The 13,760-nt window shown below is 42.6% G+C and overlaps 1 protein-coding gene across 2 annotated transcripts in view; it reads right to left on the bottom strand.

Annotated features, from left to right (window-relative positions):
* Positions 1 to 301: 301 nt before the first annotated feature.
* The window catches only part of LOC107738919 (phosphatidylinositol 3-kinase regulatory subunit alpha-like), a 30,924-nt gene continuing 17,465 nt past the window's right edge, over positions 302 to 13,760 (bottom strand). Inside the window, exons 3-16 of one of the 2 annotated variants that reach the window (XM_016550842.1) lie at positions 12,333 to 12,428; positions 12,157 to 12,231; positions 10,253 to 10,384; positions 8,587 to 8,788; positions 8,423 to 8,505; positions 3,769 to 3,871; positions 3,565 to 3,663; positions 3,273 to 3,453; positions 3,035 to 3,160; positions 2,746 to 2,888; positions 2,480 to 2,656; positions 2,275 to 2,349; positions 2,018 to 2,188; positions 302 to 1,842 (exon numbers count right to left, since the gene is read on the bottom strand). In XM_016550842.1, the coding sequence (XP_016406328.1) occupies positions 1,653 to 1,842; positions 2,018 to 2,188; positions 2,275 to 2,349; positions 2,480 to 2,656; positions 2,746 to 2,888; positions 3,035 to 3,160; positions 3,273 to 3,453; positions 3,565 to 3,663; positions 3,769 to 3,871; positions 8,423 to 8,505; positions 8,587 to 8,788; positions 10,253 to 10,384; positions 12,157 to 12,231; positions 12,333 to 12,428 (1,853 nt within the window). In that variant the 3' untranslated portion in view covers positions 302 to 1,652. The remainder of the gene's footprint in view (positions 1,843 to 2,017; positions 2,189 to 2,274; positions 2,350 to 2,479; positions 2,657 to 2,745; positions 2,889 to 3,034; positions 3,161 to 3,272; positions 3,454 to 3,564; positions 3,664 to 3,768; positions 3,872 to 8,422; positions 8,506 to 8,586; positions 8,789 to 10,252; positions 10,385 to 12,156; positions 12,232 to 12,332; positions 12,429 to 13,760) is intronic. The other variant, XM_016550843.1, reaches the window with a different exon arrangement.

Here is a 13,760-nt window from a genome sequence, read left to right as displayed (position 1 = left end):
CATTTGTCAAGTGTAACTGCAATGCAGATGAGAGGGGAAGGCAAAAGCAATACTGATGTCAGTGATGATAAAATCAGAAATACTGTAGCGAGCTTTGAATGTCAAGCTGGTAGGTTCCCCTAACTGTGTTGCATCCAAGTAATACACTTTTTTGTTTTAGATGGATCAACTCAGTTCAAATAGCACTCAAAGTTCTAGTTTGCACCACATTCTCTATGTAAACACTATTAAGGATTTTCTGATACAGAAAAAATACTATGTTGACAAGGAATGAGAGGGAGTTATGTCACCGAAATGAATGTTTTTTTTTTTTGTTCATCATTCCAGAGGATCAAATCGATACGCTTTCGATTATGGGAAAGATATCACAAAATAAACCTCTATACTGGATTAGGAACCTGCAGTATTATGTTGTCATGACATTAATCATTCAATTGCAGTTATTTCAAACGTCATTGTTTATTCGTTTATGTTTGTTCTAGTGAAAATGTTCAGATATACATCACCATTACTGTAGACAGAAGCAGCACTAATGTCCTCCAGGCTCTGCCCAAGAGAAAATCAGCTCCAAGTGAAAAAGACTAATAAAATACTCTCTCTTTAATTTTACTAGCGGCTGATAAAGAAATATGTAATAAAGTACTTTTTCCACACTTCTTCTGTAAAACTGAAGCCACCCTTCTTGGTGCTTTGACACCTAAAATATCCTCTTAGATACATAAAAAAAGACTTTATGCAATAAAAACAAGTTTATATTATGGGTAGCAACATGTAAAATAAAATCACAACTCTGCAGAGAAGATGGAAAATACAGAATTTGCATAGCAGATTAGAATACAACTGAGAAGGAACTGCGTTTTTGGTACAATATGGTTTTGTGTCATAGCTATTGATGCTATCTGTATGTACAGCGTGAAGTCCGTTTTAGTTCCTTTCTTGCCAGTCCATAAAGCAGAAATGGATTTAGAGTCTGTCACTATAATGCTCACAAAAGAAATGCCAAGCATCTCGTTCGCTTCTCGTCGCGCTGCTCCTCTCAGGCGAGACGTGTCATATCAATGTTTGTGTAGGAGTCTCTTACAGGAAAACAAGTAGATACTGTTTCGAAAGTGCCATCTTGCTACATTTGATCAGCTGATTCCACGGTCTGTTCATGAAAATTAAACATGTCGAACATCCCGATAGCTTTCAGATAGTTTGAGTTTTGGTCACATTCTCTCATACACACACACACACACACACACACACACACACACACACAAATGGGGACCTGCACAGAGCAGGTCGGGGGGTAGAAGAGGTAAAAAAGATGCACTCTAGAGGTTTAATCAATGTTCCACATTCCAGCAGCGGGTAAAGCTTTGAAATGAACAAGCACCATTTGGAAAAGGCCTCCGAAGTCCTCCATTTTGGGAGAGAGAGTTCAATTTTAGCAGTTTCCGCTCAATAAAGAAAACTACATTCAGACTGGCAAAAGTCTCAGTGGCTGAAATGTTCGTTTTGGGTTTTGCTTTCTTGGCTTTCCGACATGGTCGTTTCAAGGCAAAAAGCAGCCCTCGGTAGCGGCCTTACTGGAGGCGTCTCCATTCGAGGGGAGGCCCTTTCTCTACTCCCGTGTTTGTAACGAGTCCCAAGGGTGTGTTCACGAGTCCTCACCGCCTCTGGTGTGCGTAGACTGGGTATGCTAACGTGACATTCAAAGAGTCATTGTGCTGAACCAGGGACGTATGCTGGTAGTGCAAGACCAGTTCTTTCAGAGAGCTGTAAAGGTTGTAGGGCTCAGCGAAGCCATATCCTGTGGGTGTCTTGTTGATGACGCAGTGCTTGACCTCACCATCCACACTGCGAGAAGACAAAGAGATGGGTTTTAGTCATCAGTGCCTTTTGCAATTTCCCATTTCTACATGCAACTGGTCTAGTAGTCAATGAATTGCACAGAATGTCAAGAGATGTCCATGTAAAAACAACCAACATGTGAACTGATGCTGCCCCACAAGCACAAAAAAGTGGTACGTACACAACACTACAGGCGTAACATCCAGCTTTGCTGCTGTCCCTGACCAGGAATGTTCCGTCTCTCTTGCCCCGCAGCAGGGCCTCTGCCTGGATGCGGTTAATGTTACCCAGCTTCCAGGAGCGTTCGTCATGGTGTGGCAAATCTTCATCATCATCCACCATTGAGTATTGACTAGCGCAGAAGTGGAGAGTTTGATTTAGCAACCAGGAAAACTTTTAAATGTCAAGTGGCTATAACATGAGAAGCAGAATACTCACTCGTCCTGGTTGTCGTTTTTGATTCCCAACCATTCGTTGAGTTTCTTCTGTCGGACCCCTTTCTGTGTCAACCACCTGTGGCAGCAAAAAAAAAGAGAATAGTTTATTACATTACATTGTACTCCATATAGTCATTTCTGAATGCAAGATTGTGTCCTGCGTGTTAAATTTGAAGTGCAGAACCTATGGAGTATGAGCTACTTACATGAGGTACTGATCCCTGGTCTTTCTGAGCTGGATGAGGTCAGGCTTAATGCTGTTCATCCGCTTGTCGATCTCTCTGTAGTCTGCCGCTTGCTTCTTCAGATCTTCCTCAAGACGACGTTTGCTGTCCACAATTTCACTGATGCGCGATTTTAACTTCTCATAGTTGACCATTATCCTGCATTGAAACATTGCAGAGATGTTGCATTACACTTCTGAAATGTTCGCCAAAAGACTACTTTGGAAGTTCTCAGCTTCAGGACTCACCTTTGGATTTCCTTCTCATTGCCTTCTCTCCTGAACTTCTCAATATATTCTTTGCTGTACCGTTCTTGCGTCTGGCACTGCTCTTCAAAGATCTTTATGGTCTCATTAAAAGCTTCAATAGCAGTCCTTTTCATTTGTATTTCCTAGTGAGCAGACAAAAGCATGTCAGAATGTGAGCTTTTCCTGAAGGGCTTTTCTCAAGCTCTGGGTGAAAAACATACATTACTGAAATACATATCTACTATAAATAAATACGAATCATCTACTATAAACACATTTAAGGGCACACCTGTGATGTTCTAGTGTATTCCTCATAGAGTCGGTCGTACTCTCTGTTCTTTTCTTGGTACTGCTGGTGGTATTCGTGCAACTTCTTTCCAACAGCTTCTATATTGTCCTCCTTTACCACCTGATCCTGTAAATACAAAAAACATACATCCAATAAAATGTTTCCAATTGAAACGTGATGATCTAGAGTGAAGATCTTCAGGACACTCTATATTCCAGTGAAATCAGAGGATGATTACCTGTTGGTGCTTGGAAACAGGATACAGTAGTTTCACATCTAGTTTGGGGTTGTACTGGGCGAGAGACTCGTGCCGATAGTGGTTGATCAACTCAACCACAGAGTTGAAGGTTAGGGGGTCTGAAAAGCCGTATTTTCCATCACGATGGAAGATTTTGATCAGCTTGTTGTTACCTCCTTTCCTGTACAGCCAATAAAAAGTAGTATTTAGATCAACCCTTTGAGTCAAGGCAAGCACCCTCAATAAAAAAAAAATGCAGACACGCATATGGGTTTTACAAAGGAGAACGTACCTCAATGTCAGTGTGTAATCCCCATGCATTTTAGTGGAGGCATCTCGGACCAAAAATGTACCATCAGCAGTGTCCCTAAGCTTTTCGTTGACCTCCTCCCTGCAACAGAAAGAGTCAAACTTTTACAAAAAGAAACATTAATAAGAACAATTAAACAAAAATGCATGCTTATCTGACCAAACATTAGGTTTGATGAGTACTTGCCTGGAGATGTCCCCCCAGTACCATTCAGCATCTTGCAGAGCCATGTTGTTGTTCATACCGTTGTTAGTGACAGACGTTGGTTTGGGTGGCTTGGGAGGTAGTGCTGTAAAGAGAAAAAGAGAAACTTGGTTGAGACCAGAACTGCTGATGAACCAGCAGCACTCAATGTCATTTACACAGACAACATGTGCAGGCATGCTCAAACCTATGTGTCAATATGAAACAACAGTATTACTAAAGGATGCTTTAATCTGATGAGGAGAAAGGAAAACCCCTAAAACATCCTATGGCGTTTTTCTGTCAAGTTGACAATGAATTTTTTCCCCCCAAATGTGACAGTCATGTTTTAAAAGCATGCAACGGTTGCTGCAGTTTTCTCGAATTCTTGCCTCCTCCCCTTCCAGCGTTTTCCATTTCATTAAATGCAGCGGAGCACATGCCTCTCGAGCACTCAGCAGGGAGTCTGATTCTTTACTCAGTGAGAATGCATTTCATTGACCCTTCCAAAAAATCTTCTCATCACCATTTCTGGATCTGGCCAGCATTATACCACATAAGCTGTTACTGATATGCACAATCACATATAAGTCAAGGAGATACAAAACGGGATAAGGAGCTTTAATTTGGATTTGATAATATCAGTTATTTGAATCATCACTTGACCTTTACAACAAGTGTTTCAGAGCAGAATTAGCACCGTTGCTAGAAGCAATGACATCTGACAGCATGCAGAGACCCACTGATAGGCTTTTCAAAGCATTGCAATATGCACATTCATGCAAGAATCCTTAACCATTGAGAACATGTTGCTTTGCTGGATAGAGGCAGAGGTTGCATCTGATTGGCTGCTGGGCCGAGTGACGAGAAGCAGCGGGGGCAGTGCAGTCTCCGTGGAGCATGAGGCAGAGCTGAAGCGGTGGGCTATTTTTATCTCCCCCCCCCACCACCTCCTCATGCACACTCACTGTATCTCCTTTGTTCACTTCAGTCACTATCGTCGCTAAGCATTTTCTGCCTAGTGCAATCACACAACGATATTAAACCAGATACACCTACAAGAATCTATCCGACAAACCACCCAATGCTCTGCAGTACTTGCAGCAGATACATCCTCCATAAAAGACTCGCACACAATAATCTACGCAATGACTGATGTATGTTTCACCATAAGAACAAGTCAACAGCAAATATTACAACTGTTTTGAGACGAACAAATGCATCCAAGACAACATACAGAGAGCTGTCACCCATCAAATTGAGCCTTAAGAATGACACGTTTGTTATGTACCAACTTCAACAGTTACCTGGCGCATCTATTTCTATGTAAAACAGCAGGTCTGATCCAGCTCCTGATCCAGTGTCAAGTCTCAGGCTCTCTAAATCTGCCATGCTTAATGGTTTGTTGCATATCTGGAAGGATTCGCATACAGTTTTCTTGGCAAACCTCCTCTGAATAGATACTATAAATCCAGATTCTTCTTGCTCATCGCTTCGAGATAAATTTTTGAAAAAGCCTTGGAGAGTGGGGTCAGTGAAAACCATTACATCACTTACCCCAGCCAATGGTGCAGCGGGACTGTTGCTGGCCACTCCTGCCTCATCACCTGCCTCTATTTCTTCCAAGTCCTGAGTGCAGTGATGTCATTGCAACAGTGCTTTGTCCATTCAAAAGTCGGCAATGAAAAATGTAGCAAAGAAAGATGTATCTGCTCCAAAGTATGTGATCCAGCAATGTCCTTTATCCGTGTGGAACATAAGCGTTGTCTACGCCGTTTCAATGCTGCCAAACACAGGGAGGTAAATCACTGACAAGGTGCACTGCAGCACAGCATCTTTCAAATGAGGAAAGGAGCTGAAGGCTCACACTGTCTTTCTCTGTCACCCCCTCCCTTCCTGTATCTATGATGCAGCTTTGTTAAGCTCCGCCTCTCTCTGAGCAGAAGCTATCAGTACTGTCCCTCTGCTGGTAGGCAGACAAAAGCAGAGCCCTGATCACTGCTGCAGCGGCACGTAGGCAGTCCCTACGTCAAAGACAAGGCCGGGTCAGGAGGCAGGCAGGCACGGCTTGCAAATGCTTCTTATAATCCCCAAATGCGACCCACGGAGGACCGTTGGAGGGGAGAGATCAGCTATTTAAGCTTGAGAAGGTACCTGAAATAGTCACAGTTCTAAGTAGGGTTAAAAACGGCTCCAGGAAAGTGGGCTATTGTCATGCTCAGCACTCTAATGACAGGTCAGAGAGGCACTTCAACTGGGGCGCTTAAAAGTCATGCAGTAGGTCAAGTGTAACTGACTGCTTTTGGATAAAGCAGCATATTAAAAAACCCCGAAAACTTTAGTTTAAAAAGCAAGTTGACTCTTTGCGTTTTAAAGACATTTTATACCCTCTTTTTTTTTTGGTATAACTTTTCAACTTTTTTTTGAGGTGATGAATAATACAACATGTTCACCTCGCGTGTTCATACATGCCAGTGTCAGACAAACAGGTTAACCCACTTTCCGTAGCAGGTTGCACTTGTGCTAGTCTTGATACACATGAGCACTAGCCAATCGCACAGTGGAGAAGCATGGATATTCAAGTCTGTGAAAGAGCTAAAACAGGACATCTGAGAAGAGCCACTATCATGCTCTCTGAAAAGCCGGGCAACTTCCCAGAGCAATGACATGCTGCTTTGCTTTGATGCACTTTTGTTTGCCTAAAAGTAACCAATCATTACACCCAAACTTCCTGAGACACCAAAACCACACACTTACATTGCAAGTTGTGCATGTTCAGCAGAAGTCAAGCAGCCTTTTGTTCAGCAAGTCCGTCCGGTAAGCATTTCTTGTGATTCTTGGTAAATCCAAGAGACAGTCTTTTTGAAAAAAAAATATTCCCACTTGACAGGCGCAGGAGTCTAAAACTCACTGTAGCAGTCTTAAGAAATTCAGCAAAATCCAAGCTGATAAAGAGAAACTGAGTGCAACAGGTTGAAACCGTAGAGCCCGACGAACTAAAGCAGGTCTGAGAGGGGTGGAGAATGACGCCTGCTCCGGGACGGCTAGGTTAATGATTGCTGGGATCGCACTTCTGCTAACTCTCTCTCTCGCTCTCTGCTCATTCACTCCGTCTGGCTCCAAGAGTTCAGTCTCATGATTAACTTGCTCAGGTTCAAATATTTGCTGAGCTGTGCACCCTTATGTTTTGGGAGGGGAATGTGGCACAGGCAGGAGGGGGCCAGTGGGTGGAGTAAAGTCCTCAGAAATGAACGTTTGCAAGTGTGTGAGAACGCACGCAAGACAGAACAGCCACCGTTGCAAGGGAACAAGAGAGCTCTGTGGAGCAGACCGCACTTCAATCCAACCCAATCCAAGCAGGCCTGTTGCCACCAGCTTAAAATAGCCACCCAGTAACTAGGAACATGCGCACACATGCACCCTTGCACTCAAATTAACACACACATCCGCAGCTACCCACTGCCACATCTGCAGGAATCATGTATGGGCAGGTTGGTAAGGCAACAAGTAGCAGTTAAAGGTGGCACTTGTGTGATCCTTGTTTGTGTAAAAGCTTGCACATAAGGTACAGGAAGAAATCGAGCTGCCCAAGCAAAAAGGAGGCAAGTGTGCTTTTGAGTCTGGGCTCACCCAACCCAGCCTCCTGCAGGTGCAAATTACTGACAGCTGAGCTCGCTCCATGCCATGGCAAGGTATAAATAGGCCCTAACAGGTAATAAAACATGTAAACAGTCACACAGCCAGACTTGGGGCCCCTGGCAGCCTGAGAGAGATAGACGGATAAAGACAGGGAGAGAGACTTTACTGCTGCTATAAAAGCCCAACTAGACAACTGGCCTGTGTTCAGGGCAGCATACACACAGCAGAAGTGTCTCTGTGGTCTGTCCCATCTCTAAATGAACCTGACCCACAAAAGCAAGGGAGTGGAACACATATTTCTCAACAGAGCACTAAACATTCATATCTAAGTGCTACACTGCAGCCAAGACTACACACTGATGAAGTGAAGGGGCACAGCTACTTCATATAAGAATTAAGAACATCAATGCTGTTGTCTTTTTGCTGCATAAAACAAATCAGAACTGGACATCTTCCTTTTTTTACAACTCTTTTCTGTCCATTTCAGCAATTCTTTGGAGCAGTGTTTGCTTTTGATCTGACGTACAAGGTGTGAACATCAGTTGGATCTGTGGGCTAGCTCATGCAGTAAACCCTGTTGCTAATCCATTACACACAATTTCTCAGTTACTTATCTTCTTTCCAATGTTGTCTACCCTCCATGTACTCTAATACATTATAAAAAAGTTGCATGCGTGAGACATTGAGCCATGGTACTCAATGTTTGGACAACACCGGTTTGAATATATCTCGTCATCGCTATCCTATTCCCCCACCATTGTCTCTTGTCCTGTCAAAAATATTTCTATCAGTAAAAAGCAGAATGACTGCACTATTTGCAATGCCATAGAGCAGTGTTTCTCAAACTTTTTGACTTCAACACTGCATTTGAATATGGTGTCAAGTTTAAAGTTTTACATATTTAATTTTAATTTGTGAATATAGCTAAATTTCAATAAATTAATTTAAAATAACTTATTGGTTGAGAACCATTGCTTTGTATTTTTGTGGTTTGTACTCAACATAATAGTATTTTTACCTGGAGCCGCCTGACTGTCACTCCATTCGCTGGTCACCAGGACTTCAATTATCCGAATGTGTGCCTCTGGGCTGGGCTCACAGCTGGAAATGAAAATGGAACATCAGGGTTTTTTGCTAGCTGGCAACAATGTGATTCATCAGCATATATGTGTGTGGGTGTACCTGGTGGTCTGTTGTCTGAAGAGTGCCGGGCTGAAGATCTCAGCGAGGGCACGAGCACTAAGCAGGTTGGCAGCTGAGGCCTGGCATACACGGGAGAAGTGGCGCAGCAAGCTCTGCAGGGTCAGCCAGTACTGCGGAGGAAGTGCAGAGGAGCTGGCCACCAGCCGCAGGTGGTGTGCGCATTCGTCTGTACCCTGCACTTCTGAAGAGACAGAGAGACAGAAGAGTGTTTAAAAAAAAAGAAGCTCTCACACCCACTTTAATACACTTAGCGTGTCGTCAGAACACGTCCCTCGACCTTGGTCTCAAGGGCTATGTATTTATAGGGAGCTAAACATAATCAGCGAGGACATATGCAAAAAAAGTGTACATGCAGTCATGTGGAAAATTGTGCTCAGTGCGCAGTGAGCAACTAACCGCACAAGATCTTAAGCGAGACAATGACAGAGTGAGTAAGGTACTCTGAGAGGTGATTGGTTGACAGCGCTGATGTCGCAGATAAGTTTTCAGGTTTGCTTTAGGTCTATTAACCACAGATATCCTGTTTCCAGCCACGTGACTGCACACTACCCAAAAGAGAACTTTAAAAAAATAAATAAATAAAAAATAACAGTGTTCTCTTTCAAACTGGATACACGCTAGTTTACACCGCTGAAAGTTTGTTCTGTACATGGACAGAATGTTCAGTCACACAGCAAGGGCAGATAAAGTTAACATCCTCAAGCCAACCACCAATACAACACCTGGAATACTTTTCACTGTCGAACTGTCTGGGGTTTGTAGACAAAATCAGGTAAGTGTTGGAACATGTGTACTCATAAAAGCACACGATGTGATGATACAAGCACATGATCTTGCTAGATGAGTTGGCACTGATGCTTTCAGAAGTTCATGGGAGTGTGCAAAACTTTCTTCTTTTATGAGGACTCCTTGTGTTACATTATTACCATTGGAGGAGGTTCACCATCTGGCTAACACACATCAGAACAATAGCACCACCCTGTGGCTCTAATAATGAATTGAGATCAATGAAAAATGCTCTGATTATTCCATACATTCTTTGGTTTTAGGGCCTTTAAGTTTAATTTGAAGGACCACAGGAGTTCACATCAGAGAGAGAGAGAGAGACCGTATAATGAACCAGACCACTAACGAACAGGAGATATCGGAACTCTGAACACGAGAGCTGAAAGGAAGTCCTGTATTTCAAATGAAATAACTGAAAACCCTTATTCTAAAATGTGCATTAGCCACATTAACCAACCTGATAAAATTTATTTTAAAATACATATTTTAGCCTGATTTTAGCAAAATAAACTCATTTTAAGCTATTGTTACTGTGAGATTTTATTGGTGACTTGATACGTTACCAAAATCTGATCCGGTAACATAGGAGCTGTACTTGCATAGCTAGAACATAGCATAGGAATGCTACTATGCTGACCAATGAATGAACTGATTTTAAAAGGACTTAATCCACAGCATTTCATAGCATCTTAAACATTAGTTTAGTGGAAAACTGTGAAATTGGCAACTCATCCCACTGTAAATCCAATGATTCAACATAGTTGTATTAATATGGATTATTATTATATCATAGAAACCCCCTGAGAATTGTAGGGCTGTTAATCTAATGCTGATATGCTGTAATCCTATGGAAACCCACCTTGAGCAATGCGTATCATCTCGCTGTAGACCACAGAGGGGATGACAGGCTGAGCTAGATCTTGAAGATACCTCCTCAGACCATCGTACAACATCTGAAGGTCCATCTGCTCAAGATCCACCGAGGCAGGGTCTAATTCAAAGAACACAAACATCAGTGAGCCAGAAAGAAATGAAGCTAGCACCAGGCACAGAGAGACAAGTCCTTAAACTTTTCGATCTCTCTTTTTTTTTTTACCTTAACCAGCTTTAGCTACGATTTCTATTTGTAGTATGTTGAAAATATGAGTGGTGCTCAATGTAACAATGCTAGCTTGTTCTGGGTGGTTGCCAGGACGTGGATGTGGTATCTAAGGATGCTTTCACACCTGGCTCGTTGTTTCGGAACCTGGCGCGTTTCCCCCCTTAGCTCGGTTCGTTTGGGCATATGTGAACAAGGCAATCGCACCCGGATCCGTGCCAAAACAATCGGTCCGAGATCGCCTGAACGAGGTGGTCTCGGCTCGATTGAAAACGAACTCTGGAGCGGTTCGGTTGTAGTGAGAAAGCAATCCAATCTAACGGACCAACGAACCAGGCTATATCACAATTAATTGCTTTTGATTAATATTAAGAAAGTGCTGTCACTTTAAGAGAATGCACTGACACAGTATGTTCAGCCGACTATGTCTGCTATAGGATACTTACCAAGATAGGCATTGACAATTTTTGTGTGAATTTGTCCATTTAAACAATACTTCAGAGAAAGCTTAATGTTCCACCCCTAGTAATTATGCAAGTTCCGTGAAAAGCATTAGCTTTGTTGTTTTGCTAATACTTCAAAATGAACCTGTGAATGTCTGTGGGTGAGCACGTCTTCGCCATTTAAAATAAAAAAGCGCACTTTTTCATTTTATAATGCCGTCTTATTGCTCTTCTTCCTAGTAGGTGCATTTTAAAAATGTTTTCCCGATGAATCCTGGACTCCTGCTCAAAATGGTAAATTAATATGAGGACAGCTACAAAAAAAAACAACAACAATAAGCCCGCAAAGCTGTTGTCGTTCCATCCTGACGGATGACAGCCGTGACAGCTAAATGGAATCCCGGAAAATAAACCGTGGAACTTTGACCAATGAGACAACAGTTTACTTGTATTAACAAATTTGGTCCGTTTAGAAACTTTGCCGAGTGAAAGCGAACCGCACCAAGAATAAAAAACAACATTGTAATAATTTTAATCCCTGTTTCGGAACAAAGCAATCGATCTACAGGTGTGAAAGCACCCTAAAAGTATTCGGAGTAGCTGTATGTGGTTGCTAGGGTGTCCTGGGTCAAAATACATTGCCAAGTCTATGTGACAATCTGATCTTCAGATATCTTCAGAGCGCCTTCAGTGTAAAGGTCCTTGCACACCTAGTCCAAAATTTTCCGTTTTTTTTTTCTTCCGTATTCGTCATCCTTTCCTATCAAAATGCTTGCTACGGATGCGAAAAAGCAGAAAATCGAACCTGGAGCGATTTTTTTTACGACGGACGAACGTTTCGGAGGCAGTGTGTAAACGTGATTGACACAATGCGAGATCTCGAATGTAGTGCTTGAGGTATTTATTTTTAACGTGCAAAAATTTCGGACTCAGTGTGCAAAGACCTTAAGTCTATGGAATTTTAGCCGTTTAAACATTTGCTGGTGAAAATTGTAAATCTGACTGCTTAGACAACTGACAGAACACCTTTTCTCAAGAAACCACATGTCTGTAGCACCAATTGTGCGTCAGGTTGAAGTTTTTGAAAAAGTAGCAATAGTAATATCCAACTGTGCTGGTTAAGGCAGTGTTTCACGTTCAGCATGGACAAAAAGCTTTTGTTGCATCGCACCATTTTAAGATAGCTAACAGTAGCAACACCTAATGGAATGCGTCACTCACCACTATCAAAGCACTGTCTGACATCCAGCCCTCCTCCAGCAGTGAAGTTTCTGTAGAGTGTAGGGTTGTCTAGACCTGTACAGTGTTTATATGCAAATTAATATATGTAGAAAATGCAATAATTACGGTGTGCACGTACATGTGACAAAGAAATATGCCTAATGGATTCTATTCACCTTTCCGCTCGATGGCCTCGAGGAGCTTGAGAAGCATGGGCGGTGCTACCTCTGGAGGTGTGAACTGCTCCGTCAGGTCAACCAGAGCGCTCGAGCCTAGAGGAGAGAAAGTTGAACGCTCGCATCAAAAAGCCGCGAGGTACCTTTGAACAACTACTAGCTTTTCATTAAGCACCAAATGCCATCATTTCAAAGCCTCCAAGGAAAACAAGAATTTTACACCATGACCCACTCCACAGTCACGGCACGCTTAGATCAATAATGGTCCTCAATTATATATGTGGTGCAGCAAGAAGCACATTTGGACGGCACATCTAAGCGTGGCGGGGGGGGTTAGGGCTGGCGCTGACCGGTAGGATATGATTAAGTGTGCAGTGAAGGTGGACAAGAAGGCTAAAGCAAACAGACCGCAATATGCAGCCGCTGGTGTAGGGTGGAGGGTTACTGAGATCTACAAGTCCAGGTGCGGGCATGAAAGGGCTGCGGGACTGGCTTGAGCTTTATTTGGATTCGCTGCACAGCATTTTAAAAGGCTAGGATTTCTAAAAGACTTGACTGTTACCAGAATCCGAGGCCGCAGATCCAAACACAGCAGATTATGAATGGATTCACTTTACAGAGTCTTTTTACAGAGGTATGAAGAGTATCTTTGCAGTTTCTTAAAAGGAATTGATCAAATTAAAAGTTTGGAGGCTGCCTAAATGGAAAAAAACCCAAAAAACAACCACACATGAGGAAATGGGGGTTTAAGCCATTAGAAATAATAGTCTTGTTTAGTCCCAAGGCTCTGGGACTTTTTTTGCTAGCCTGGGAGATAAGCAAGGAAAATAGTAGATATCACACCGCTTCTCTTGAACTTCACTTTGAAAGACAACAGCCATCTGGAGTCCATTACTGCCAAGGCAACATCGAGCATAAGGAGAGTTATTCATTTTCTGAGAACTGCTGAACTCGAGGCAGGGAGAGTGAATGACAGATTCCTCGTATAGAAATTTGGAGCGTAGTGTCACTTTGGTAGGCCGCACTGAGTGGTAACCTTGTGCCCAGACGGACACCTTATCCAGCCCACTGCTTCTTAGAATCCAGATTCAAAGTGCTGGGCTAATTTTACCTTAGCTCACAATGTTCTGGTCAAAGGCGACAAATATGGTCTTTGAATTTAACAGATCCCTACATTTCCTACGTATGCTTGTTGAAATATCTAAAATCACTATGTTGTTGTGAGATTGAAACTTGCTCAGTGAATAACACTATGGTGGTCTGGAATCTCAAAATAAATAAAATAAATAAATGTCATAACACACACCCCATTTCAGGGTAGAACTGTATATTCCAAGAGTCTTGTGTTTATTTACATGTGTTGGATGGGCATTTCCACGGAGACGCAAGACTGAGAGGGGAGGGGGGATTGAGTTGCTTCTAAGTAAC

This window comes from Sinocyclocheilus rhinocerous, unplaced genomic scaffold, assembly GCF_001515625.1.
Source record: "Sinocyclocheilus rhinocerous isolate Xijiao unplaced genomic scaffold, SAMN03320098_v1.1 scaffold164, whole genome shotgun sequence".
Classification (NCBI taxonomy): domain Eukaryota; kingdom Metazoa; phylum Chordata; class Actinopteri; order Cypriniformes; family Cyprinidae; genus Sinocyclocheilus; species Sinocyclocheilus rhinocerous.
The sequence above is the reverse complement of the archived record's forward strand: the minus strand, read 5'-3'. Positions and strand labels throughout refer to the sequence as shown.